The sequence below is a fragment of the Nakaseomyces glabratus genome, chromosome L, assembly GCF_010111755.1.
Source record: "Nakaseomyces glabratus chromosome L, complete sequence".
Classification (NCBI taxonomy): domain Eukaryota; kingdom Fungi; phylum Ascomycota; class Saccharomycetes; order Saccharomycetales; family Saccharomycetaceae; genus Nakaseomyces; species Nakaseomyces glabratus.
In genome coordinates this window covers 1,144,112-1,171,372 of record NC_088962.1, presented here as the reverse complement: position 1 = coordinate 1,171,372, position 27,261 = coordinate 1,144,112, and the positions used below count along the sequence as shown (strand labels likewise).

Here is a 27,261-nt window from a genome sequence, read left to right as displayed (position 1 = left end):
CAGGATGAGCGACGAGAGTTTGTACGAGGATTCTGCCCAGAAGGAGCAATACGAGGTTACCGATTACTCTTCCAGACACCAAGTGTTGCCCTCGCATTTCGTTGGGCTGAACACTGTGGAGAAAGTGGAGGATTCCCCGCTGAAGGAGTTTGTGAAGGCGCATGGTGGTCACACAGTGATATCGAAGGTGCTGATAGCGAACAACGGTATTGCCGCAGTCAAGGAGATAAGGTCTGTACGGAAGTGGGCCTACGAGACCTTCGGCGATGAGAAGATAGTGCAGTTTGTCGCGATGGCGACGCCGGAAGACCTGGAGGCCAATGCTGAGTACATCCGCATGGCCGACCAATACGTCGAAGTACCAGGCGGCACCAACAACAACAACTACGCGAACGTGGACCTGATCGTTGACATCGCCGAGAGGGCCGATGTCGACGCAGTCTGGGCCGGCTGGGGTCACGCGTCCGAAAACCCACTTTTGCCAGAGAAACTGGCTAGATCGAAGAGGAAAATCTTGTTTATAGGTCCACCAGGTAACGCCATGAGATCGCTTGGTGATAAAATCTCTTCTACAATCGTGGCCCAACACGCTAAAGTGCCTTGTATCCCATGGTCAGGTACTGGTGTGGACACTGTGCACATAGATGAAAAGAATGGGCTTGTATCTGTCGATGACGATATATACCAGAAGGGTTGTTGCTCTTCCCCAGAGGACGGGTTGGAGAAAGCCAAGAAAATCGGATTCCCAGTCATGATCAAGGCTTCCGAAGGTGGTGGTGGTAAAGGTATTAGACAGGTCACTAGAGAAGAGGACTTCATTAACTTATACCATCAGGCAGCAAACGAAATTCCAGGTTCCCCGATCTTTATTATGAAGCTGGCAGGCAAAGCTCGTCACTTAGAAGTTCAATTGCTAGCCGATCAATATGGTACAAACATCTCGCTTTTCGGTCGTGACTGTTCTGTTCAAAGACGTCACCAAAAGATTATAGAAGAAGCACCTGTCACTATTGCAGGCCCAGAAACATTTGGCGAAATGGAAAAGGCTGCGGTACGTCTAGGTAAGTTGGTCGGCTATGTCTCAGCAGGTACAGTGGAATACCTATATTCCCACGACGACAACAAGTTCTATTTCTTGGAATTGAACCCAAGATTGCAAGTCGAGCATCCAACCACTGAAATGGTCACAGGTGTCAACTTGCCAGCTGCGCAATTGCAAATTGCAATGGGTATCCCTATGCACAGAATTAGTGACATCAGAATATTCTACGGCCTAAACCCAAGAGGTTCTTCAGAGATTGACTTCGAATTTAAGTCCGAGGATTCCTTGAAGACCCAAAGAAAGCCTATCCCTAAGGGTCACTGTACAGCTTGCCGTATCACTTCTGAAGATCCAAACGACGGTTTCAAACCATCTGGTGGTACTTTGAATGAGTTAAACTTCAGATCGTCGTCGAATGTCTGGGGTTATTTCTCCGTTGGTAACAATGGTGGTATTCACTCCTTCTCAGACTCCCAATTTGGTCACATCTTCGCATTTGGTGAAAACAGACAAGCATCAAGAAAACACATGGTCGTTGCCCTAAAGGAACTATCTATCAGGGGTGATTTCAGAACTACAGTAGAATACTTGATTAAACTTCTAGAAACCGAAGATTTTGAAGAGAACACAATAACTACTGGATGGTTAGACGATTTAATTTCTACAAAGATGACTGCTAAAAAGCCAGATCCTATTTTAGCTGTCATCTGTGGTGCTGCTACAAAGGCTTTCATTGCATCAGAAGCAGCCCGTCAGGACTACATTAACTCATTGACTAGAGGCCAAGTTCTATCAAAGTCACAGCTAAAGACAATGTTCCCAGTAGAATTCATACATGAGGGTAAGAGATACAAATTTACAGTCGCAAAATCTGCCGATGACCGCTACACTTTGTTCATTAATGGTTCTAAATGTGAAGTCAGAGTTCGCAAGCTGTCTGATGGTGGCTTATTGATTGCTCTAGGCGGAAAATCACATACTATTTATTGGAAGGAAGAAGTTGCTGCAACCAGGCTTTCTGTGGATTCCATGACTACTTTGCTAGAAGTTGAAAATGATCCTACTCAGTTGCGTACACCTTCTCCAGGTAAACTAGTTAAATTCTTGGTAGAAAATGGTGATCACATTGCTGCTGGCCAAGCATACGCCGAAATAGAAGTTATGAAGATGCAAATGCCTTTGCTTTCACAAGAAAATGGTATTGTACAACTTTTGAAACAACCAGGTTCTACTATTGCTGCAGGTGATATTATTGCAATTCTAACCCTTGATGACCCATCAAAGGTTAAGCATGCTCTACCATTCGAGGGATTGCTTCCTGATCTAGGCTCACCAGTAGTTGAAGGCACAAAACCTGCTTATAAATTCAAATCATTAGTGACTACTCTTGAAAATATTCTAAAGGGTTATGACAATCAAGTTATTATGAACGCATCTCTACAGCAATTGATTGAGGTTTTAAGAGATCCTAAACTACCATATTCAGAATGGAAATTACATATATCCGCATTGCATTCTAGACTGCCTATTAAGTTGGATGAACAATTAGAGCAACTAGTAGAAAGGTCTGAAAAGCGTGGTGCTGGATTCCCAGCCAAACAGCTAGGTAGACTAATTGAGACTCATGTAAACCAATCTTCTGATGCCTTGATAGGTACAGTTGTTGAGCCATTGGTAGACATTTGCAACAGATATGGTAATGGTTTAGAAGCACACGAACATTCAGTGTTTGTTAACTTCCTTGAAAAGTACTATGAAGTTGAGAAGTTATTTAATGGTGCCACAGACCGTGAAGAAAACGTCATTTTGAAGTTGAGAGATGAAAATGCCGACAACCTGGACAAAGTAGCTTTAATTGTTCTTTCTCACTCTAAAGTTTCAGCTAAGAACAATTTGATTTTGGCAATTTTGAAGCATTATCAACCACTATGCAAAATATATTCCAATGTTGCCTCCATTTTTGCTGGTCCATTACAAAGAATTGTGGAACTTGAATCAAAGGCTACTGCAAAGGTGGCATTACAAGCTAGAGAAATATTGATTCAAGGTGCTTTACCTTCTGTAAAGGAAAGGACTGAACAAGTCGAGCACATTTTGAAGTCTGCTGTGGTAAAGACAACCTACGGTGAAACGAATACTAAGCGTAACGAACCAGATCAATTGATTCTAAGAGATTTAATTGATTCTAATTACGTTGTATTTGATGTTCTATTGCAATTCTTGAATCACTCAGATTTAAGTGTTGCAACTGCAGCAGGTCAAGTCTACGTCCGCCGTGCTTACAGAGCCTACACTATTGGTGAAGTTAAGTCTCATGAACTATCTGGCAGACCTGTTATTGAGTGGAAATTTCAACTTCCATCTGCAGCTTTCTCATCAATTCCTTTGGTTAAGACTAAGATGGGAATGAACAGAGCCATGTCTGTTTCTGATTTGTCTTACGTAGCTGATAATGAAAGTGCACCTTTGAGAACCGGTATCATGGTTTCTGCCAATCATTTAGATGATGTCGACGAAGCCTTATCTGAAGGTCTAGAAATTGTACCACAACATGGTAACAACCCTCATTCTAGCAGCGGCCCTGTTCCTGACAGATCTGGTAGCTCTGCTTCGTTGAGTAACGTAGCAAATGTGATCGTTGGCTCTACTGATGGTTTTTCGACTGAAGAAGAGATTTTGAAGAGACTAAATGAGATCCTGGACATGAACAAGCAATTGCTGATCGATTCAGCAATTCGTCGTATCACATTCATGTTTGGCTTCAAAGATGGTTCATATCCAAAGTACTATACTTTCAATGGTCCTAACTACAGTGAAAACGAAACTATTCGTCACATTGAGCCAGCCTTGGCCTTCCAATTGGAACTGGGGAGAATGTCAAACTTCAATATCAAACCAATCTTTACCGAAAACAGAAATATTCATGTCTATGAAGCTGTTAGTAAGACTTCTCCATTGGATAAGAGATTCTTTACAAGAGGTATTATCAGAACAGGTCATATCAGAGACGACATATCCATTCAAGAGTATTTGACTTCAGAAGCTAATAGATTGATGAGTGATATTTTGGACAACTTGGAAATCACAGATACTTCAAACTCAGACTTGAATCATATATTTATCAACTTCTCTGCTATATTTGACGTTTCTCCAGCAGATGTTGAAGCTGCTTTTGGTGGATTCTTGGAAAGGTTTGGTAAGAGATTACTGAGACTTCGTGTTACATCTGCCGAAATTAGAATCATAATCAAGGATACAGAGACTGGTGCACCAATTCCATTGAGAGCACTAATCAATAACGTTTCTGGATATGTTGTCAGAACCGAATTGTATACCGAAATCAAGAATTCCAAGGGTGAATGGGTTTTCAAATCTTTAGGTAAACCAGGTAGTATGCATCTAAGACCTATTGCTACCCCATACCCAGTTAAAGAATGGTTACAACCTAAACGTTACAAGGCACATCTGATGGGAACAACCTATGTATATGACTTCCCAGAATTGTTCCGTCAAGCTGCAGTCTCTTCATGGGCCAAGTTCTCTTCCAAGACTAAATTCACTGATGATTTCTTTATCGCCAATGAATTGATTGAGGATGAAAATGGTGAACTAACCGAAGTTGAAAGAGAAGCAGGTGCCAACTCAATTGGTATGGTTGCATTCAAAATTACTGTGAAAACTCCAGAATATCCTCGTGGTAGACAGTTTGTTATTGTAGCAAACGATATCACTTTCAAGATTGGTTCTTTTGGCCCACAGGAAGACGAATTCTTCGATAAGGTTACAAACTATGCCAGAAAGAGAGGCATTCCAAGAATTTACTTGGCTGCCAACTCTGGTGCAAGAATCGGTATCGCCGAAGAATTGGTTCCTTTGTTCCAAGTTTCTTGGAATGACAAGTCTGACCCAACTAAGGGTTTTGAGTACATGTATCTAGACAACGAAGGATTGGAGACCTTGAAGAAATACAAAAAGGAACACTCTGTCATTACAGAACGTATCGTCGAACATGGTGAAGAAAGACATGTTATCAAGACTATTATTGGTGCCGATGAAGGTCTTGGTGTTGAATGTCTGAAGGGTTCCGGTTTGATCGCTGGTTCTACATCTAGAGCATACCAAGATATTTTCACCATTACTTTGGTCACTTGTAGATCTGTTGGTATTGGTGCTTATCTAGTTAGACTTGGTCAAAGAGCTATTCAAGTTGAGGGCCAGCCAATTATTTTGACTGGTGCTCCTGCTATTAACAAAGTGTTAGGTAGAGAAGTTTACACTTCCAACTTACAATTAGGTGGTACTCAAATTATGTATAACAACGGTGTTTCCCACTTGACTGCTGCTGATGATCTTGCTGGTGTTGAACAGATCATGCAATGGCTGTCATACATTCCAGCTAAGAGAGACATGCCTGTTCCAATTTTGGAGACCGAAGATAAGTGGGATAGAGACGTTGAATACTACCCACCAAAGGACTCTCAGTTTGATGTCAGATGGATGCTATCTGGTAAGCAAACCCCAGAAGGTTTCGAACACGGTCTGTTTGACAAGAACTCTTTCTTCGAGACGCTATCGGGATGGTCCCAAGGTGTTGTCATAGGTAGAGCTCGTTTGGGAGGTATTCCACTTGGTGTGATCGCTGTTGAGACACGTACTGTCGAGACACTGATCCCAGCAGACCCAGCTAACCCACAATCTACAGAGACATTGATTCAACAGGCTGGTCAAGTTTGGTATCCAAACTCTGCCTTCAAGACTGCTCAAGCCATCAACGACTTCAACCATGGTGAGCAATTACCACTGATGATTCTAGCTAACTGGAGAGGTTTCTCTGGTGGTCAAAGGGATATGTACAACGAAGTCTTGAAGTACGGTTCCTTCATTGTCGATGCGCTAGTTGACTACAAGCAACCAATTATCGTCTACATTCCACCACTCGGAGAATTGAGAGGTGGTTCCTGGGTTGTCGTTGATCCGATGATCAACGCTGAACAGATGGAGATGTACGCTGATGTCGACTCTCGTGCTGGTGTGCTGGAGCCTGCTGGTATGGTTGGTATCAAGTACCGTAGAGAGAAACTGTTGAACACCATGGCTAGACTGGACGAGAAGTACAAGACTTTGAAGGAGAAGTTGAGTGAGAAGGGTCTATCTGCCGAGGAGCACCAGAAGGCCAGCGTTGAGCTTGCCCAACGTGAGAAAGAGTTGCTACCTATCTACCACCAGATCACATTGCAGTTTGCTGACTTGCACGATAGGTCTGGCCGTATGTTGGAGAAGGGCACCATTAGAAAGGAGATCGAATGGATCAACTCACGTAAGTTCTTCTTCTGGAGATTGAGACGCCGTTTGAACGAGGAGTACTTGATCAAGAGATTGAACCAGGAACTGCCAAACGCATCACGTTTGGAGAAGTTTGCACGTATCAGATCATGGTACCCTGTCTCTATGGATGTTGACAACGACCGCGACGTAGCTACGTGGATTGAGGAGAACTACCAAAGCATCGACGAGAACCTCAAGAAGCTGAAGTCCGAGAGGTTCGCACTAGATGTTGCCAAGAGTATCAGAAACGACCACGATAATGCCATCACCGGTCTCTGTGAAATTCTAAAGATGATGACCGCAGAAGACAAGGAGAAGGTCCTAAAGAGCTTGAAATAGAGCTTCGCTGTATATTAAGAGTTGCTTTTATTTTTTGTTGTTATTATTGTTCATTTTGTATATAATTGAATAGAAGAATATATTAGATAAAGTATTGTATTATGCCTTACAACCCAATGCTCTTCACCCACTTCACGACCCCGGCAATACTGTAAGAACCATGTGACTACCCCCGTCGTAGGATCTTCCAATGCCAATGATCCTCCCCCAAACCCTCAATAACACCCACACACCCTGGCTTCTTCTTCCCACTTTTAACTTTTCCCCCCCATGCCAATCACTAGAGAGATAAGAGCCGGGGAAGGAAGCATAAAACCGGAGAAGAGGCCCTATTGAATTTGGGATGCCACTAGCGATTTTAATGTCTCACTGTGTGTGACCCGTTGCTGCTGTGGACTGCTGTGGACTTCACCACCAGACAACCTCCCGTACAAGTTACAAGTTAGCAAGTTACAGAAGGTGTTGTAGGAAACCACCAGAAGAACCGGATGAACCAGATGACGTAGTCTGGGAGGCTCGAGAGAACACCCATGGAGATGGATACCCAGTTGGGCACTCTGCAGCGTTGTGCGCAAGTCCTTACACGATCGTGGTTGTTTATGAAGAAAAGTACTCTCTTTCTACGTGGTATCGTGTGAGTTGTTCCGTATGGAATTGGTATATCCCCATTGTCTCTAGCCAAGACTCACGCAGCCCTTCTTCTGTGTGAAGGATGTAGATTTTCCTGCAGCTGACGCAGTTGACACAGTTGACGCAGTAGAAGCAGTAGAATCACTTCTCACAAGTCAAGTGTTTTTCCATCCGGACCCACTTCCTTCAGATGGCACCGTGGGACTGGAACAAGAGAATGAAAAAGAAAGAAATACGGAAAAAAAGAAGGAAAGTTTTTCCGGTTATACGGAAGTTACAGTGCTAACCCGGAACAACCACAGAGAGACTCACAGAGACACTCGCAGAGAGACTCACAGACACACTCACGGGACCCAATATTCAAAGGGAAAGGTGGAATGGACCCCTTCCCACTGTGAAGAGCAGAAAGTGAAAAAAAATTATTGAAAAACTATTTTCAAATGAACTCATCGACAAGATAGCAATCAATGCCCATGATATAGTTGTTTTGCGTAATTTTTTGGTTAGTAGAGTGGTTCCCCCTCCAATCCCATTGTTATTGGATGTACCAAGAGATGGAAGCCATAGAAAGTGGAAAAAGAAATGAAAAATTTTCCATTCAAATATTGAAAAAATCAAAAAAACAAAAACCAACAATGAACTCAAAGAAAAAAAAAATAATTTAAATAAATAATTCTGTATTCAAAGCAATTCTTTTTTAAAGGTTTATATAAACATAGACTCTAAGGAAAAGGAAGTCCTGGAAAAAAAAAAGGTTACAAGTACCTGGAAATACAATTGAATAAGAGAGTGTTAGTTGAAATATTGGGAATAAAATAGTAGAAAGGATAATTGGAAACTACAAAACGAGAAAATTTATTTTAGAACAATAACAACAACTGGAAAAAAAATACTTCTTTTTTTTTTGAATTACAAACATAACAAAAAAAAAGATAACATAATATGACTGCGGAAGCTCTTGTTAATGGTACTTCTTATACCACGCTAGTGGCTCACTCCCAAGAGTCTTTCAAGAATGCTGTGGAATTTTACAAGAACTTCTTGTCCTTGATGAAGTTGAACGACAAGAACGCCAATGAGGCTACTCTGTATAACTCTTCTGTCTGTTTGAAGATTGTCCTAGAGGAGGACAGCTCCAAGAACCAGGCTGCTATGCACAGAGTCACCAAGTTGTCTGAGATGTCCAAGAAGCAGGACTGGAGAGCCCAAGTCAAGGACTCTCTTGTCTTCAACATTGTCGACATCCAATCCATCCAAAAGTCTTTGATTGCAAACAACTTCCCTATCCAAGCATACCCAACCACTTTGCAACCAATGCAACTTTTTACCATCGACCCATTGGGTAACGTTGTCGGTGTTACTTGCACAAAGAACGCCGCCTCCACCAGACCAACCAAGCCACAAGCTGATGTCACCACCGTCCCACCATCTGCTTTGGCCTCTAATGTACCATCTGCCTTGCCATCCAAGGTCCAATCATTCACAGACTTGTCCTACTGTATGAAGACAACCGACCACTACCCATCCTTGCCAACTAAGGCTACTAGAGTCACTCCAGAGTCCAAGAAGGCCATTGCCGTTATGACCTCTGGTGGTGATGCTCCAGGTATGAACTCCAACGTCCGTGCTATTGTCCGTTCTGCTCTATTCAAGGGCTGTCGTGCATTCGTCGTCATGGAAGGTTACGAAGGTTTGGTCCGTGGTGGTCCAGAATACATCAAGGAATTCAGCTGGGAAGATGTCAGAGGCTGGTCCACTCAAGGTGGTACCAACATCGGTACTGCCCGTTGTATGGAATTCAGAGAAAGAAAGGGTCGTCTGTTAGGTGCCCAACACTTGATCGAAGCCGGTGTCGATGCTTTGATTGTTTGTGGTGGTGATGGTTCCTTGACTGGTGCTGACTTGTTCAGATCCGAATGGCCATCTTTGATCGACGAACTTCTAAAGGAAAACAGAATTGACAACGACCAATACGAAAGATACAAGCACTTGAACATCTGTGGTACTGTTGGTTCCATCGATAACGATATGTCTACCACTGATGCTACCATCGGTGCTTACTCTGCCTTGGACAGAATCTGTACCGCTATCGACTACGTTGAAGCCACTGCTAACTCCCACTCCAGAGCTTTCGTTGTCGAAGTCATGGGTAGAAACTGTGGTTGGTTAGCTCTATTGGCTGGTATCGCCACTTCCGCTGACTACATCTTCATTCCAGAAAAGCCAGCTACTTCTTCCGAATGGCAAGATCAAATGTGTGACATTGTCGCCAAGCACAGATCCAGAGGTAAGAGAACCACCATCGTTATTGTTGCCGAAGGTGCTATCGCTAACGATCTAACTCCAATTTCTCCAAGTGATGTTCACAAGGTTCTTTGTGACAGATTAGGTCTAGACACCAGAATCACAACTCTAGGTCACGTTCAAAGAGGTGGTACCGCTGTCGCTTACGACCGTATCTTGGCCACTCTACAAGGTATTGAAGCTGTTAATGCTGTCTTGGAAAGTAAGCCAGACACTCAATCTCCATTGATTGCCATTAACGAAAACAAGATCACTCGTAAACCTTTGGTTGAATCTGTCAAGTTGACCAAGTCTGTTGCAGATGCTATCCAAGCCAAGGACTTCAAGAAGGCTATGTCTCTAAGAGACACTGAGTTCATCGAGCACATGAAGAACTTCATGGCCATTAACTCTGCTGACCATAATGAACCAAAGTTGAGTGAAGACAAGAGATTGAAGATCGCCATCGTCAATGTCGGTGCACCAGCTGGTGGTATCAACTCTGCCGTCTACTCTATGGCTACCTACTGTATGTCCCAAGGTCACAAACCATACGCCATCTACAACGGTTTCTCCGGTTTGGCTAGACATGAAAGTGTTCGCTCCCTAAAATGGCAAGATATGCTGGGATGGCAATCCCGTGGTGGTTCTGAAATCGGTACCAACAGAGTCACCCCAGAAGAAGCTGATCTAGGTATGGTCGCTTACTACTTCCAAAAGTACCAATTCGATGGTTTGATCCTAGTCGGTGGTTTCGAGGCTTTCGAATCTCTACACCAATTGGAAAGAGCTAGAGAAACCTACCCAGCTTTCAGAATCCCAATGGTTTTGATTCCAGCTACCCTATCCAACAACGTTCCAGGTACTGAATACTCCCTAGGTTCTGACACTGCTTTGAACGCTCTAATGGAATACTGTGACATTGTTAAGCAATCTGCTTCATCTACCAGAGGTAGAGCTTTTGTTGTTGATGTTCAAGGTGGTAACTCCGGTTACCTGGCCACTTACGCTGCTTTGGCTGTCGGTGCTCAAGTTTCCTATGTCCCAGAAGAAGGTATTTCTCTAGAACAATTGTCTCAAGATATCGAATACTTAGCTGAAGCTTTTGAAGTTGCTCAAGGTAGAGAAGGTTTCGGTAAGTTGATCTTGAAATCTACTAATGCTTCTAAGGCTTTGACTGCTGAGAAGTTGGCTGAAGTTATCACCGCTGAAGCTAACGGCAGATTCGATGCCAAGGCTGCTTACCCAGGTCACGTCCAACAAGGTGGTCTACCATCTCCAATTGACAGAACTAGAGCTACTAGATTCGCTATCAGAGCTGTTGACTTCATTGAAGAACAACAATCTGTTATTGCTAACGCCCGTGCTGCCAACGATGTATTTGTTGCTGATGACAAGGATGTTGAATCTACTGCCACTGTATTGGGTGTCAAGGGTTCTCAAATTGTCTTCTCCTCTATCAGACAACTATATGATTTCGAAACTGAAGTCGGTAAGAGAATGCCAAAGGTCATTCACTGGCAAAACGCCAGAGCTATTGCTGACCACTTGGTTGGCAGAAAGAGAGTTGATTAGAAGTTTCATGCATAAACTTTTTTATTATTGCTTTGCTCTTCTAATTATTGCTTAATCAATTTTGCTTTCATGCCGTTTTCTTTCTCGAAATAGATAATTTTTAATTCATATACTTTTTGCAGCCAATCTTGTACATGACATGTAAAGATGTACAAAGATTACGATGATAAACTTTTTTTACTCATATTACACTTTTCCCATTATTTTTTTTTCATTTTACACTTTATTACCTTGGAGACAATAGCCAGAATACATGATTACCTTTTGAATTCACATTAACCGAATTTTCTTCACTTCCCATAGACTTAGTCTAGGAAGTGAAGCCAGTAGGATATACCTTCACTATTGCCTTCCATTTATGTATATTTATAATATGTGATATAGAATCAATGATAAATTAAAGACTCTATTATATTAAAATTTAAATTTCTGCTACATCGCAAATGGATTACACCCTGCTTAAAATAGCAATTAATGCCCAGAATGAATGAGATGGCACCATAGCTCAATGCTCATAAATCTACCTTGTCGAAAGTACTATTTCGATATATTTTGTCATCCCGAAGGATTTTCGGCCTTTAACTGCCAGAGCCTTCGAAAAAATAGCGTGTACCTTAAATAACACATGAATTCCAGTAGAGCCAAATAACAACAGTAAGCAGCAAGCTAGCTCTATTTCCTATAGTTTGAAGTATCAGCAGTTCTACAGTTAACTTGTGCTAGGATATCATACAATTTTTCTACATTTTAAGGCAGTTCCTGCAGTCGTCGTAGCATTTTGATGGTTTGTTTATACTGAAAACTTTGACTGATTTTCCATATCCAAATGAGCACAGTTAAGCAGCGGACGAGGACAGAAGGTAAACCACAGTATCCGTTGATGCAATCTATAAAAGATACTTTGAAACTGAAAACAACAAAGCGAACTAATTCAGAGAAGAAGGTTAGTACACTAAATGATAAATCAGGCAGTCCAATAAAAAGCAATAGTGAGAGACGCAATGGTATTACACGCAAAGTAAATGGTTCTAAAAGATTATCTGCCCAACGAGTTGCACTTTTCAAGTATAATAACGTACAAGTTTTCAACTATGTCAGGAACGGCAATAACTCTAGGAAATCGTCTATGTCGTCACTGAATTCTTCTGGAACGGTGGTAATGTGTAATGAATATGATTCTGAAGTTACCAACTTGAAACCCCAGATGCTGATTGGCAAAGGTGTCTTAGAGCTATATCAGATAAAAACTCCAGCTGCTCTTGATCGGAAGGAGCAGACTATGAACTACATATCGTTAGGAAGAGGTGGCCAAATTGTGCATCCAATATTACCGAAATTGAAGATAACTAAACTTCGAAATGAAAACTTCAAATATCTAATAACCTTCTCAAATCCCGAGAGGTATTGGCAAATTGAGTTTTTGCAGATCAACGGCCAGTTACATGATGAGCTACTTAAAATAACCGATGAGTTTGAAAGTATAATATCATCAGTGTGCATATTTATCGATGAAAACATAACCAAATTGGCCTCACTGAAATCAAATAAGACTCCACCAAATAATGTTAACACTTTAGACCAAATTAAGGAAAAGGTACAGACTGCAACGGAGAATGACGATGATGAAGCGGAGGAGTTAGACTATCTATTGGAGGATCCAATTGAGCAGGAGCCAACATCGTCTTTCGAATATGATGTGCCCACTGATTTAACGGAAGTCTTTCAGAGGACAATGGGCAGAATTAACAGTAACGGGAGTAGAAGATATTCTTCTGTTCCTCAATTTAGCCACAGAAGAAGTATGATTAGAAGATCGATGTCTCTATTTCCGGAACATGAAGGTAGATTTTCTTAGCTGGTTCTAAGACTGAATACCCAATTATGTACATTCGCCAACTTTGTTACTATATATTACTAGCATTTAATATTCCATAATATTTCCCACCCTACTCTATAATGACAAAGCTAATCTCATAGTCATTAGTATATTTCAAGATGATGAAGTATAGCCTTAGAGTCTATCCTTGAATTATTATTTCTGATTAATTTGGTAATATATACATATGCGTTGATGCAATGGAAATATAATCTTACACTGGAGAGGCTATCTCCCATAAATGTAATGCGTATTTAGATATTTAGAATAATAAATACATAAGGCTAGATTAGAACTTTTGGTTTTGGACCAAGTTCTTAATCATATCCTTGGCAGTCAAGTAGATGGTCTTACCCAAGGTGTACAAATCCAAAGTGGAGGAGAACGTGTCTAGGAAACCGAATGGCAACATGCATGGGATCCAACCTTGAGCCAATTCTAGTGCGAAGGAGTTTTGATCCATAGCGTATTGCTTTGCGTAGCCCTTTTGTAGATGATGGGTCATACCTGGGAAGTATTCCTCTGGATCAGCTTCCCAAGGCAATGCAGCACGTTGAACACCCTTCAAGATGGTGAAGTAATCATCAGCAAAATGGACACCAGTGTGACCCTCAGTGCCAACTGCGGTACCAAATAGGATGACATATTCAGAAATGGAAGCATGCAAAATAATCATTTGACCCATGGCACCACCAGCGTTGTTGAAGACCCAAGCATCTCTGGTGTACTCGTTAATGTATTCATCACCGTAGTGCTTAGCCAATGCGTCTCTGACGTCGATTAGAAGAGATTCTGTAGAGGCACTAGCATCGCTGCCGTTGTGTTTGGCAAGTACACCATTGCAAATTTCATTCAAGGTCTTTGGATCAAAGATGTAGTTGCGTGGTAACCAACTGTCATACAAAGAGTTCAAAAGGTAACCGACACCGGCAACCAGCAATAGCAGATTGATAAAGAACTTCATTGTCCGTTGTTGTTATATAGTTGTTGGGTGTTGAAAGTAATATTTTCCAAAGGGCACAACGAGTGTAACAATGCTACAATTGGAAGCCAACGGTAATGTCAATGCTCGGTGGATGAACTGTTTATATAGGATTAACATTGTCATCGTCGTTCAGCTTTAGCTAATTGTCTCGAGGATTGTTTTGCCCATTGGGCATCTTCAAACCGATAGAATTACGAGCTCGTTTAGTTCTGCAAATCTGACGTTTGGGTCTCGAGGCAGTTGATGATATTTTCTTCCATGGGATTAATTTCCAAGATGATTAATTGCGATGGGATGTGATGCGATGAGCTTCTTATAATATGATTTTTCCAAAGCTAGTTCTATACTTTCAGGAGAAAATTCTTGATATGGTGTTACTTGTATGTAGTATTATCTGTATGTGTGTGTGGGGTGGCGTTTAGTAAAGTGAGCCGTAAATAGACGCAAATAATGGTTACTGCTGAGCAGAAAGCAAGGATAGAGGCCAATAGGAAGTTAGCCTTGCAAAGGCTGAAAGCTCGGGGGATTATATCTTCTAATGGAACAAGTAGCGGGACTGAGGGAGGTGGTAAACCTGCTACTGGTGGAGCTGCTCCCGCTCCGAGCAAACAGGATGATATGGCTAAATTACAGGCAGCTGCACCACCGGATTCGGTACGGGATAGTACAGCTTTGCTCGAAGATAGAAGTCATAAGAGACCTTTGGACAGTATACGACCTTCTATAAGGAAACAAGACTATATAGAATATGACTTCGCCACAATGAAGAATCTCAACGGTGGGTATATCAACCCAGAGGATAGAGTTGGTGGTTCCGATGACTTCGATGATGAGTTTGGCAGCAAGAAGCAAAAGACATTAGATGATTGGAAGCGGGAGCAGCAGGAAAGAAGGATGTTATACGAGAATGCACCACCTCCTGAACATATATCTCAGGCACCGAAATGTATCGAGTGTAATGTTAACATTGAAATGGATCCAGTATTGCATGATGTGTTCAAGTTGCAGGTTTGCAAGCAATGTAGTAAGGATCATCCAGAGAAGTACTCCTTACTGACAAAAACAGAATGCAAAGAAGACTATTTCCTGACTGATCCAGAGTTGAATGACCCTGACCTATTTTACAAGCTAGAAAAACCGAACCCACACTCTGGTACCTTTGCCAGGATGCAGCTATATGTGCGTTGTCAAATTGAAGAGTTTGCATTCAAGAAATGGGGAGGTGAAGAAGGCCTGGATCAAGAATGGCAACGGCGTGAAGAAGGTAAATCATCTAGAAGAGAGAAGAAATACCAGAAGAAGATAGCCGAGATGAGATTGAAGACCAGAGCACAAGAGTATACCACAAAGCTGCGAGAAAAGAAATATGGTATGAAACATGTACATGACTTCAGCGTGGTTGTCACTACAGGGAAAGACGAAGACGGGCATTCATACACGAGAAAGAAGTGCATTGATTGTGGTCTTGAGATGGAAGAGTCTGATTTATAGATATTTGGACCTGCAGCTCATTGATACACTAATGATTTTAACGAAATTGACTACATTTTGAAACAATAATATCATGAAGTTTGTAATATTATCTAGGTTTCCACCCGCATTTATTAATAAACTGTTACAGCAACTTAAATCTAAAACCCATGGCGCAGGCGTTGGGATAAATAAGTTGTTTAAGCCAAGTTCTTAAAAACATAAACTTCATACAATGTATATAAAAATTATAATAATATAATGACCTTTACATTAAAAGAAGGTTTTTATACTGATATACCCATATCCCTGCTACTAACTATGGGTGTGTTACATAATACCTCCTAAATTGCCCAAAATGATCGAATTAAAAGATAATGCACAACCTTTGGAACTATAACAATGGGAATAAAAAAAAAAACATAGAGTAAATGTTAAATTGAAGTAAAAAATATCTGGGAGGTAAAAAAAATATAAAATATGAACCTGTCATGGAAATGAATTTTTTAAACACCAAAAAAATGAATAATAAAAGAAATCGCTACGATATTCTTTCTCTATTTTTAAGAGCTAATGAAGATGAGGGAGCCAGCACCGACTAAGAAAAATGAAGTGTACCATACAAAAGCAGCGTTAAATATGGAATCGCTCTTCTTGACAGCATTAGTTTTATATCTGTTCTCCAAACTTCTCTTGACATGCTCACGTAAGGATCTCTTCTTCAGTAAAGACCTCTTAGAAGTATCATCAGATTCTTGGGATTCTGATTCTGATGAGCCTGTTGGATGGCTACCAGTGCTACCATCAGTTGGGTTTAAAGTCTCTGTTGGTAGCATCATTGGTGGTCTATATGCCAAATATAGTGGTGGCAGTGGAGCGCCATTAAACTGATATAATTGTAAAGTGTAAACACCATGGTAAGGATCGATGAAAGTCTCAAAACTTTTAAATACCTCAGTTTGGTTGTATCTGGTGTAGGTTGAAATGCCATTATCAGAACATGGGTCACTGAAAAGCTGTCTTCCATCTACTTCAATAGGGTGTAAAATCAAAGTACCATTGTCCAGTAGTTCAAATTTACCGTGTTGGTAGATTAAAGATGCCTTCGGACAAGCAGGGTTCTTAGGGTTACCGGATACTTGGTAAGATGCCTCTTCAAACCAACCGTCTTCTGTGAACGAGTAAGAGATACCCGGCAGAGCTGGCTCAATCAGTAGCTCGTCTATAGGATCGTAAAAACCAGGCCCAGTGAACACTTGGTTAGACTTGGAAGACCATGTACCTACTAAGTCAGCGGCATCACCAGCAACAAGCCCAGCAACAGATAGTAATGCAAATAATAATGAACGTACCATGTTCGCTTTTTACCTTTTCTATTATAAATACTATAATTTCACCGTTTCCAATACAATTTAAAGAATAAATCACTCCTTTTAGTATTTATTTTTATGACAGTTCCACTAATATAGTCCTCCTAACAACTTTAAAACTCAATATATTTCGTTTGCTATTTATTGATCAGATGAGCCTCCTTGTTCCCAAAAAAAAACGTATGTTAAAGCAAAAAAATGGCAGAAAAGCGTCAGTATTACTCAGATGCTTTGATATGGCAATGTTACAGGATCTGACGTTTGCAGTTTCTTATAGTTTAGATCAAAATGTACCAACCAGGACGCCAAATTAGTAGAGCAAATTGCTGATTCCAAGCGTATTATTCTTGCTTTTTCCGTTGGTTCCTCGCTGGTTCAGCCAAAAACAAAATTTTTGAAGAAAAATTCCCTGCTGAACGTGTTTCGTTATATATGATCTATGATTTAGTGCGTAATAACGGCCCCAGCATGCATGTATCCTGTTTTGTATTTTGTATTTTGTATTTTGTATTTTGAATTTGCGAGTTTTGAGTTTCGAGTATTCTATCTTGTTCGGGTCCAGGACCGTTCTACTATCTAGTACAAGGACGCCTGTTTAACAGCTTAATATTATTTGTACTTTCGAGAAATAATGAAAGAAATAAAGTAATAAATTATTAAAATAATGCAGATAAAGTTATATAGTAAAGATGTTGAAATGAAATAGTGAGGGAGAGGGGAAGAATAAGAAATGTAGTCATACCGGTAACTGGTTTTCCTTGTTGTCATAGTCCATGTGAGTCGGTTTGTTTGTAGATGCTATTGAATAATTATTCATGCCTGCGTTGGCCCTGTTGTCGTTCGGTATACTCGAAAGACTGGTAGAGCTGCAGTGCGCACTGTCGTTCTTGAAATTCGTGAAGGAATGCATGTGAGGAGTCAATGGCGAAGAATTGCCCAAGTGATTAACACTGAATACACTGTTATCGGATTGTGCACTAGAGTGTCTCATTGGTGTTAGAGTGTCCGTGGAGTAAGCCGGAGATGGAACGCCTGATTCAATATCCACGTACTGGGTGTTGATGGCAAGTCTCTTTGATAGATCCATGATAGATGGTGCTTGATATTTCCTTTGCATCTCATCATTGTATTCCCTGACTTTAACTACAAACTCAAAAACACCTGTTTGGTCCTTGTACACTCTGAAGATGGAGTCTGGTAAGTTGACAATTGTTTCCACAAATACGTTAATTAATTCCTCAGATGTTTCTGGGTTAAGAGATGGTATTGATAATAGCGGACCTTGATCTTGAGATGTAAATCTATTAATGGTGTCAAAGATTGATTGGCATAACTCGTGCATCTCTGCCTTCAAGAACTTGTAGTTCCAACAAGACAAATCGATCAAGAATTTCTTGAGATTGATTAACTCAATTTTCATTCTTAATTCATTATATTCTTCATCGTCTTCAGTCATATCAATAGTTGACTTGGAGGCGCCAGAGTTATGTTTCATCTTCATCTCTCTACTATACTTCAATTGTGCTTCATAAAGTTCATATTGAATTAGGCAATTTTCGTCAACATTCAAGACATAGTCGTTGATGCTCATTTCATAGACATCCCAGTTCAATGTATCAAGAATGTGTCTTTCCATTTGCATAAACATTGATTCATCAAAAACTTCGGACCCGCCGCAGTAATGAACCAATTCCGATAATCTGGGTACTCTAGCTCTTGGGTTTGGACCATAAAATCTTCCACCGGTTGGAACAGTGACATTGTTAATTACATGGCTACAACCACCCCAAGTCTTTGCTGCTAACCACAAACAGGTACCAGCTACTAGATTAGCTTGATCTCTTAATATAACTCTTTTTGAACAGTAACGATCATATAGTCTAACAGAGTGGAAAAAGATACCATTGGTGACTCTGGTCAATACTGATAACTCAAACAAAAAGTTAACCATTGTAGAACGCGTCTCATTTGGGTTCATCTGAGGTTGCATGTCTATCATCTTTGTATCTGGTTTGAACTTAGCAGCTGTTCTTAAAACATTCTCTGAAATATCGTTATGGTATTCTTGTATTGTCTCATAATGTGTTAAAAGTTCAGCGTTTGACAGTTCAATTGGGTAATATGTTTGCTTAGCAGTCACTTTCAGTCCGCAGTTGCTGTTTGACATTCTTGATTATTGCTTTTTCTATTCTAATGTTTTCCTTCAACTGTATAAATGATTGTAATGGTAAGGATATGAGGTTGTCCTCTGTTTATTGAGCCAGCAATTTGTTGTCTGAGTTTACTAAACCTGTAATAAATGATTGAACTACCAATTAAATTTCTATGGTAAATAGTTTCACAACTGAGGATTCTTATAATCACAGATATATAAGTTTTCCTGAATAGCACACAACCAAGAAATAGGTCAGTGAATATAATTAAAATGAGTGAATGAATGAATTGAACAATAATTGATGATGTTTTTATTTGAAGTGCATAACAAGAATCAATTGAGGCATCAACTATAATACAATCATAAAAACCCAGATCATTAAATATAACCTCTATGGGCTGAGTTGGAAGAGATGAAAATCAATCGTGAAGATAAAAAAAACTTAGAAACGCAGGGTACGCGCTCACTAATAAAACCGTTTCCCACAAAAAGGCCCTTATTCACACAATCAGCAACTGGCAGATGCGAAATATGAAGATAGTACAACCCGAAGAATCTAAAAAATTGTAGAGTTCCTACGCCAATTCAATAAAGCTGCAAAAGACTCGAATTGCAAAGTTCGAAATAAGGCCTTCAAGAGAGAAAAATCGAAATTTAATACCTAATTGGATAGATGTCAACGCCAATTCTTAACGTAGGCATAGAATGCTTCTCACCTCCAACAATTAGCACACGGTAAGAAACGCTAATTCAATCAAAGCAGGAAGACATTTCTTTTTTCATTATTTCCTTATTTCATCTTTTCATACTTGTGCGAGCCTTGGCGTAGGGACACTTAGTTTATTGTGTAGACCTAAATCAGGAAAATCGTGAGCAATCTTTGGTACTACAAGTGTTTAATGGAAAACGATGCAAAATAACCGAGGAATAGAGAAAGAGACGTCAAAGATTGTCTAGTTGAACCTGTAGAAACTGCGTATGGGAAAGACAATGCTAGTTTGGATTTCCAACTGAACTGCTGTACCATTCAGAAAATTGAAGAAGAACACCAAACGTCAATCATATTATAATCTGCGAAAAATGGTGTTACGCACAGAAAGAAACGGTAAGAGCCACTAGCTCTAACTTGGTTCTTTGGAAGTGAACCCAAGTACGTTCCTTTACATACAAATCGCGTTAGTGAATCGAACTATCGAAGAAAGAGACGTACTGAGTTGGCAACGAAAAGCATTAACAAAGCCTGCCGTGTTAATGTGCAACGCGCTATGATTAGAACAATTATTGCGAAAACAGGAAGTATACTCGTAGAGACTTAATTTCTACAATGAAACCCAGAGAAAAGCGTGCTATTCTGCCTTGCTGACAAGTGGATGGCTGGTCAACTCACTTTTTTTTTGTGACGCGTCTTATCCCGAAAGGGCAAGTTGCCATAAAAGGCGAAAAAAAAAGAGAAAGTACGCGTCTCGTTGTGGAGCATGCAGCCATAAAATAGTCATAGCTCTCTGGAGAGCTGTGAGATCCTAAATTCTTATCAGGTATTGTGTTGTATCGGTCTCGAGATGCTGTATGCACTCGTGAGCTTACTGATCCCGTTACAGGCGCACTCGTATGGGAATCATATCATTATTTCTTTAGGGCATGTGATCTTGTAGTGTATGCAAAGACTGCCGAACAAAAAAGCGGTTGCCAACTCTTAAACCAGCTGATAAACAATATCTGAAGCAGTTTTAGAATTGGATAAGAATAAGATAAGGTAAGATAAGATATGATAAAATATGAGCCTTAATCACTTTTTCCTTAAGGCGCTGGGCTTTGGATTGTTGATCTCTTTGAATGTTTGGAATATTTGCAACGAAATTGAAATAGTACTGATATCCAGTAAGTGCATTATACAGGGAATGGTTGAGGAGAGTGTTTGGCTATATTTGTTCTCCAATTTGTCCCTGATATCTTCACGAAGTTCTATAAAATAGCCGATTACTTCCGATCCATCAATCTTTGATTTAAAGTTGAAAACGTTCGTTGATCCATCTTTAGTCCTAGTATACGTGTACGCATCGGTAATAGTAGACTCACTGATACATGTATCAAGTTTATCAACAAATGGAAACTCAGTGGCTGCTGGGTTACAGATGAAAATGCTAAAATCACATTGTTTTCTCAGTTGGATCTCAATATATGTTTCGAATTCTTCCCAAAGTTTTCGTTGTTCTAGTATGGATGCGCGTTCAATCAACCTATTGAACTGGTATACTCTACGGTTGTTGATATTGCGGATTGTAGCTTTAGTAATGTCGACATCAAATATGTTCTTGACCCTGTCCGAATTCAGAATAGCAAAGTTTCTTATTTTACCGCGGATTTCCTCTATCGCATACTGAAGCTTTTTTTTTGCTCTTTTCTCTTGTAAATATCTTTCGAATACTAGGCTATTGGTAGACTTCAAATGTTCGCATACTTTATTAACATGGTTGCAATCATTTTCAATTTCCCTGAATTGTAAACTTGCTTCTCTTAATTCCTGCTCAAGAGGTAGCATTGATTTATCAATTTGGGATATTGTTGATGTACGATCAGCAATGGTATCCCTTAAATTAGCAATTTCGCTGTCATTGGCACAGATAGTTGCTTTGTGAGATTCGAGCTTTGATCTATGTTCGTTCTCATCTTTGAGTGATGAATTTGCAGTGTTCTCTGTCTCTTGTAAATTTAATTTTTTTTCTCTCTTAAAAGTTTCAAACTGCTCTCTAAGTTCTTGTTTGTACTCTGAACATTTCTTATCGTTTTCCTTTTCAATAGCGTACCATTCAACTTGTAACTCTGCAAGTTCCGTCTTAATGGCTTTTATAATATCCACATTATCTTTAGTCTCCGGTTCGTTTTGTAGCTCGATCAACTGGACCTCCCAGCTGTGTCTACTCTCGGAGTTTTTCTGATCTAAGGAAGTGTTATGGTTCGTTACATCAATCGAGTGCTGCAGTTCTAAATTCTCAACCATACGTCGTTGATTCTCCCTTTCGGTGTTACACTGTGACTCCAGGGACTCCAGTTGCTCCTCTAAACACAATATCTGCTTATCCTCATTGTCTATGTTGTCCAGTAGCTGCCTGTAACTACCTGCCAGCTCCGGCAGTCGGCTTCGTATCTTCTCTGTCTCCTTATCGATCTCCTCTACGGCACTCTTGAGCCTGTTGATGTCCTGTAACACCTTCCGCTCCCGCCTCTTGATCTCCTCCATCAGCTTGTCATCACCATAGGCGAGCTTCCCACCGTCCACAGTCGCACTACGCCCACTGATAACAGGCGTATTTGTAACATCTCGCAGCATCTCACCTCCAGAAAGCCGTATCTTCTTGTTGGGCCGCCCAAACGTCGGTATGCGTGACTCCATCATTATTACTTTGCAGTCCACTGGTTCATCCAGCTTTAAATACTTTAATTCCAGTTATCTTACAAGTGCCACACTGGTTTCAAACCTTATACAAAACTGAACTGTCTCAAGCCTCAAGGAATCTACGATCCAATACTAAGCAATATGTATAGCCTTAGTTAACGTAGCGATGAGATTTGTTTTCAATTTGCTTCACTTCTGAAATACAAACAAACAAACGTTCATGGTGATTTCCGTGTTGGGGGATATTGGACTTGGAGGATAATAAAGGAAAGTGGAGCTGACTGTGAGGGAGTGATGGCTTATAAGAAGTATCAACGGGTTAAACGCTAGGTGGATGGTTTAACTAGTAGCCAAGAGGTAAGAACTGGATTTTTGTGCTGTGATGAGTTTGTTGGTTAGCTACGAGTCGGATTTCAAGGCCACGTTGGACCAAGGTAAGGCTGCGCTGGTGAAGGCCAGTGCGCAGAGTTTGCCGGAACGGAATGCTACGTTGAAGCAAATTGAGGAGCAGAAGGATGAGCTGTACGATCTGCTGGACCAGATGGCGTTGGAAGTGAACAACAGTGTCAGTGATATGCAGCAACGTGCAAATTACAAAGCCAAGATAAGAGACTGGAAAACTCAGGTGAATCAGGAATTGAAAGAGCCATTGCAGAAACTGCTGGACACTCGGGATAAGGATGAACTATTTGGTGCTGCTGCCAGGAGTGGTGCCAATGGAAACATAGACGTTGAAGGAATGAGCGAGGAGCAGAGACAGCAACTGTTGTCAAATCATGCCATCTTACAGAAGTCAGGGGATAAATTGAGGGATGCAAGCCGGTTAGCCAACGAGACAGAAGGAATAGGGTCACAGATAATGATGGACCTAAGATCACAGAGAGAAACTTTGGAAAATGCTAGAGATACTCTGTTTCAAGCTGACTCATATGTTGATAAAAGTATCAAGACCTTGAAAGTCATGAGTAGGCGATTAATTGCTAATAAAGCTATTAGTTATGCGATCATAGCAGTATTGATTTTATTGATTATTCTGGTAATATTCTCTAAATTCAGGTAGATATATGTACTTGTAAACCATTTTATACATTAAAAAGTAAGGTTATGTTCAAACTGCTCAGTTCACACTAACAGTCCTACAATGCTTTATTACAACACACCTACGTTAAATTTTGATTGCAACATTTCAATGAATTTAACTGCTCTTGAAACATTGTCTATATAGATGACTTATTCATCATATAAGAAAAATTAATGTGTAAAAAGTTTCTATTATTGCTTTTATTATTTTCTAGAGAAAAGTAATTCTAAATTTACTATATTAATGGCATACTAATTCATCTTCTTCATCTGAACAAGGAGCACTAGCGTCTTTAGGTAAAATGGTTAACTTTTTCATTTTTTCCTTCAATTTATTCATGATAGTGCTTTCATATTTGTGAGCATTTTCTGGAACATCATCTTTGTCGTCCGTAACTTCTTTCTTGACCGAGGATTCAAGAGCCTGTTGAGCTTCAATTTCTTCATCTTTGATCTTATCCAGGATCTCTTCGTTCATTATTTCAGCTGCTTTTACGCTACTGACGCTGCTACGAGGCGTTAATCCAGTACTGGTGCCACCAATTCTATGCAAGTGTTTCTCTTCCTCAGTCAGATCAAGAACAGTACCAGTGAAGTTCACTAGTGACTTCGCACTCTTCCTTCTAGCCATTCTCTTTAGCTTATGAACGGTTTCTTCAGTCTCAGTGGATGAAATTGATGCAGTTGTAGATACTGAGGACCTTGGAGTACGTGGCAATCTCACACAAGAAGCACCAACATCACTGATCCATTTAGCAACTAAAGCTGTCCAACCACATTGATGAGATGCACCTAACCCTCTACCGGTGTCACCATCAAAGTATTCGAAAAATTGCAAATAATCTTTAAAGTGTTCATCCTTAGACAAAAATTCGGAGTATTCCCCATAGTTGATTGCACGCTCACCATTTTCGTCTGGGACGAATAGATGAATCATACGGTAACCCAGTTCCTCGGCGACTTCTGCCAAATTCAGATAATCACCCGAACCTACAGGGCATTCGACCTTCAATCCAGAGCCGTAATACAAATAGAATCTCTGTAGTGACTCAATTATCAAGAAACTAGTAGAGAACCAGATAGGGCCTCTCCAGTTAGAGTTACCACCAAACATACCTGAGTCGGATTCACCTGGAAGATAGCTGACGCAGTATTTATTACCATTGACCTCCATTTCAAATGGATGCTTCTCATGATACTTGGAAAGAGATCTGATACCGTATGCTGATAAGAATTCACTTTCATCCAACATTCTTGTTAGAATGGCTTCTAGACGTTCTTTGGTGACCAAGGACAGTAGTAATCTTTCACCTACACCTCTCTTTGACATAGATGCAACATTTCTGTCGAAGATTTCAGGTCTATTCTCCACAAACCAATCAACTCTTCTCTTGAATGATGGGAACTGTTTTAACAGATTTGGTTCTAGAGTCATTGTTGCATAAAGTGGAATTAATCCAACTAATGACCGAATAGGTAGTTGTTCTTTATGGTTTCCCCAAGAGATTGCATCATAGTAAAATTTATCTTGCTCATTCCATAGGTTTTGACTAACTTGTTCGACACCGTTATGAACATCACAAGCATAATCAAATGACATGGAATCACTGATCAAAATGAAGTGTTCAAAGAACTTGGAAGCAATATCTTCATAAACCGGATTGGATTTTGCCAATTCTAAAGCTATATTCAGCATTTGTAAAGAATAGAACGCCATCCAACCTGTTGAATCAGCTTGTTCTAGTGTACCACCGGTTGGTAGGGGCTCTGATCTGTTAAACACACCAATATTATCTAATCCTAAGAAACCACCTTCAAAGACATTTTTACCGTCAACATCCTTTCTATTAACCCACCAAGTGAAATTCAACAATAGTTTTTGGAATACACGCTCCAAAAACACCCTATCTTCCCTATTATAAACATTTCTCTCGATCTTGAAAACACGGTAAACAGCCCATGCATGAACAGGTGGGTTAACATCGTTGAAGTTCCACTCGTACGCTGGAATTTGACCATTTGGATGCATATACCATTCTCTTGTTAACAAGTCCAACTGTTTCTTTGCAAAATCAGGATCAATCATGGCCAGGGGAATACAGTGGAAAGCAGTATCCCATGACGCAAAGAAGGGATACTCCCATTTATCAGGCATAGACAGAATGTCTTCGATATACATATGCTTCCAGTTTTTGTTTCTACCATTGGCTCTATCTGGAGGTGGGCGTGGCTTAATGTTTTTGTCACCATTATACCAAGCATCCCATGTCAAATTATAGAATTGCTTCGTCCACAATAGACCAGCAAACGCCTGTCTCTGGATCTTTCTCAATTCATCGCTAACTGGAGCTGGATTGATTCTCCAATAAAAGTTCTCTGCTTCTTCTTCTCTTTCATCAAATACATTGTCAAATTGATCTTCATCCACAACTGAAATACCCTCAGTTTCAAAGATTTTATTCTCTGGTTTATCAGTAAAAGTATATCTAACAGTTACATATTCACCGGCAGGTATATTTTTAAAATGGTAAACAGCGCAAGCCTTTGTACCTTCATTAGCTGGATTAACACTGTCCTTCTTGCCATTTACAATGTATTCTTCAAAGGCATCCTTGGTGTATTTTGATGGATTTTCCTTTTCATTGAAAAGTTTGACTAGATTCGACTCATTATCAGTAAACAATAACACTGGGTCAATATCGTCAATATCTTCAGAATCATCTTCACCAAACCCACCAGGCGATGGCTGAAAGACAACTTGGCGAGAACCATACTTTTTGTGATTTACATGTAGTAAATTTTCGGATTTTTCATCCTTGTACAAGTTTGGTTTTTCGCTCTTGGCATCCCATGCCCAAGTATTTCTGAAAAAGACTTGTGGAGCAATATATAACTCACCTGAATCTGTCTTACTACGATTATGGACAGTGATTCTGAAGTTCAATTCATTTTCATTGTCCGCATCTTTGGCCATCTCAAAGAAGACATCATAGTATGGGCTATCCCCAGTTTCTTTATCTTGGAAAAGGCCATCGATTTCGTAGATCTCAAACTCTTTATCCTTGTAACCTCTTTCAGCATTCTTTTCTACAAGTTCTTTGTATGGAAATTCTTTCTTGAAAGGATATTTGTATAAGGCCTTCATGTAAGAATGAGAAGGAGTGTTATCTAAGTAGTAATACAATTCCTTACAATCTTCACCATGATTACCTTGGGGTCCAGTTAGACCGAACAGTCTTTCCTTTAATCTCTCATCTTTACCATTCCAAAGCGCAAGATTCATACAAACGAGTTGTTTGTTGTCACTAACACCAAATAAACCATCCTCACCCCATCTAAAGACACGGGCATTGGCATGTTCAAATGGGAAGTTCGACCAAGCATCACCATTGAAAGAATAGTCTTCACGCACTGTGGCCCAAGCTCTTTCACTTAGATATGGACCCCATCTATACCAGTATTTCTCACGGTTCTTATTCTCATGAAGTCTTTTCTCCTCCATTGTGGAGTCGACAAATTCATCTCTCAAGCGGTTCATCTTTCAATGAATTCCTATTCTATTTCTTGCGGTTGAGATATTATTACTGTTGCCTTGTTGAGTAGACTTGTATTTTGATATTACCAAAAATTTAAATTAATAAGGATTCTTATATATTAAGAAAAGATAAAGCAGTTCAAATCGAAAAAGGGAGAAGATAACAATGAAGTGTGGACATCATGAAATCTTAGATGAGAGA

General features: G+C 40.2%; 10 protein-coding genes across 10 annotated transcripts; 5 read left to right on the top strand and 5 right to left on the bottom strand.

The window, feature by feature from the left end:
* Positions 1 to 4: 4 nt before the first annotated feature.
* HFA1 (acetyl-CoA carboxylase HFA1) lies at positions 5 to 6,706 on the top strand (the record flags this gene model as incomplete). The annotated part of the gene is made up of 1 exon (XM_449236.1): positions 5 to 6,706. The coding sequence occupies one exon, from the start codon at positions 5 to 7 to the stop codon at positions 6,704 to 6,706; it is 6,702 nt and encodes a 2,233-aa protein (XP_449236.1).
* A 1,572-nt stretch (positions 6,707 to 8,278) lies between these two features.
* On the top strand, positions 8,279 to 11,194 carry PFK2 (6-phosphofructokinase subunit beta; the record flags this gene model as incomplete). The annotated part of the gene is made up of 1 exon (XM_449235.1): positions 8,279 to 11,194. One exon carries the CDS (start codon positions 8,279 to 8,281, stop codon positions 11,192 to 11,194), a length of 2,916 nt encoding a protein of 971 aa, XP_449235.1.
* An 826-nt stretch (positions 11,195 to 12,020) lies between these two features.
* INP1 (Inp1p) lies at positions 12,021 to 13,049 on the top strand (the record flags this gene model as incomplete). Its single annotated transcript, XM_449234.1, has 1 exon — positions 12,021 to 13,049. One exon carries the CDS (start codon positions 12,021 to 12,023, stop codon positions 13,047 to 13,049), a length of 1,029 nt encoding a protein of 342 aa, XP_449234.1.
* A 310-nt stretch (positions 13,050 to 13,359) lies between these two features.
* Positions 13,360 to 14,034, bottom strand: ERG2 (C-8 sterol isomerase ERG2; the record flags this gene model as incomplete). Its single annotated transcript, XM_449233.1, has 1 exon — positions 13,360 to 14,034. The coding sequence occupies one exon, from the start codon at positions 14,032 to 14,034 to the stop codon at positions 13,360 to 13,362; it is 675 nt and encodes a 224-aa protein (XP_449233.1).
* Positions 14,035 to 14,505: 471 nt separating this feature from the next.
* RAD14 (DNA repair protein RAD14) lies at positions 14,506 to 15,546 on the top strand (the record flags this gene model as incomplete). Its single annotated transcript, XM_449232.1, has 1 exon — positions 14,506 to 15,546. One exon carries the CDS (start codon positions 14,506 to 14,508, stop codon positions 15,544 to 15,546), a length of 1,041 nt encoding a protein of 346 aa, XP_449232.1.
* Positions 15,547 to 16,088: 542 nt separating this feature from the next.
* ROT1 (Rot1p) lies at positions 16,089 to 16,880 on the bottom strand (the record flags this gene model as incomplete). Its single annotated transcript, XM_449231.1, has 1 exon — positions 16,089 to 16,880. The coding sequence occupies one exon, from the start codon at positions 16,878 to 16,880 to the stop codon at positions 16,089 to 16,091; it is 792 nt and encodes a 263-aa protein (XP_449231.1).
* Positions 16,881 to 17,631: 751 nt separating this feature from the next.
* On the bottom strand, positions 17,632 to 19,062 carry CLN1 (cyclin CLN1; the record flags this gene model as incomplete). Its single annotated transcript, XM_449230.1, has 1 exon — positions 17,632 to 19,062. One exon carries the CDS (start codon positions 19,060 to 19,062, stop codon positions 17,632 to 17,634), a length of 1,431 nt encoding a protein of 476 aa, XP_449230.1.
* Positions 19,063 to 20,836: 1,774 nt separating this feature from the next.
* Positions 20,837 to 22,444, bottom strand: CIK1 (Cik1p; the record flags this gene model as incomplete). Its single annotated transcript, XM_449229.2, has 1 exon — positions 20,837 to 22,444. The coding sequence occupies one exon, from the start codon at positions 22,442 to 22,444 to the stop codon at positions 20,837 to 20,839; it is 1,608 nt and encodes a 535-aa protein (XP_449229.2).
* A 382-nt stretch (positions 22,445 to 22,826) lies between these two features.
* VTI1 (v-SNARE protein VTI1) lies at positions 22,827 to 23,504 on the top strand (the record flags this gene model as incomplete). Its single annotated transcript, XM_449228.1, has 1 exon — positions 22,827 to 23,504. The coding sequence occupies one exon, from the start codon at positions 22,827 to 22,829 to the stop codon at positions 23,502 to 23,504; it is 678 nt and encodes a 225-aa protein (XP_449228.1).
* A 261-nt stretch (positions 23,505 to 23,765) lies between these two features.
* Positions 23,766 to 27,062, bottom strand: GVI51_L10527 (uncharacterized protein; the record flags this gene model as incomplete). The annotated part of the gene is made up of 1 exon (XM_449227.1): positions 23,766 to 27,062. One exon carries the CDS (start codon positions 27,060 to 27,062, stop codon positions 23,766 to 23,768), a length of 3,297 nt encoding a protein of 1,098 aa, XP_449227.1.
* Positions 27,063 to 27,261: the final 199 nt, after the last annotated feature.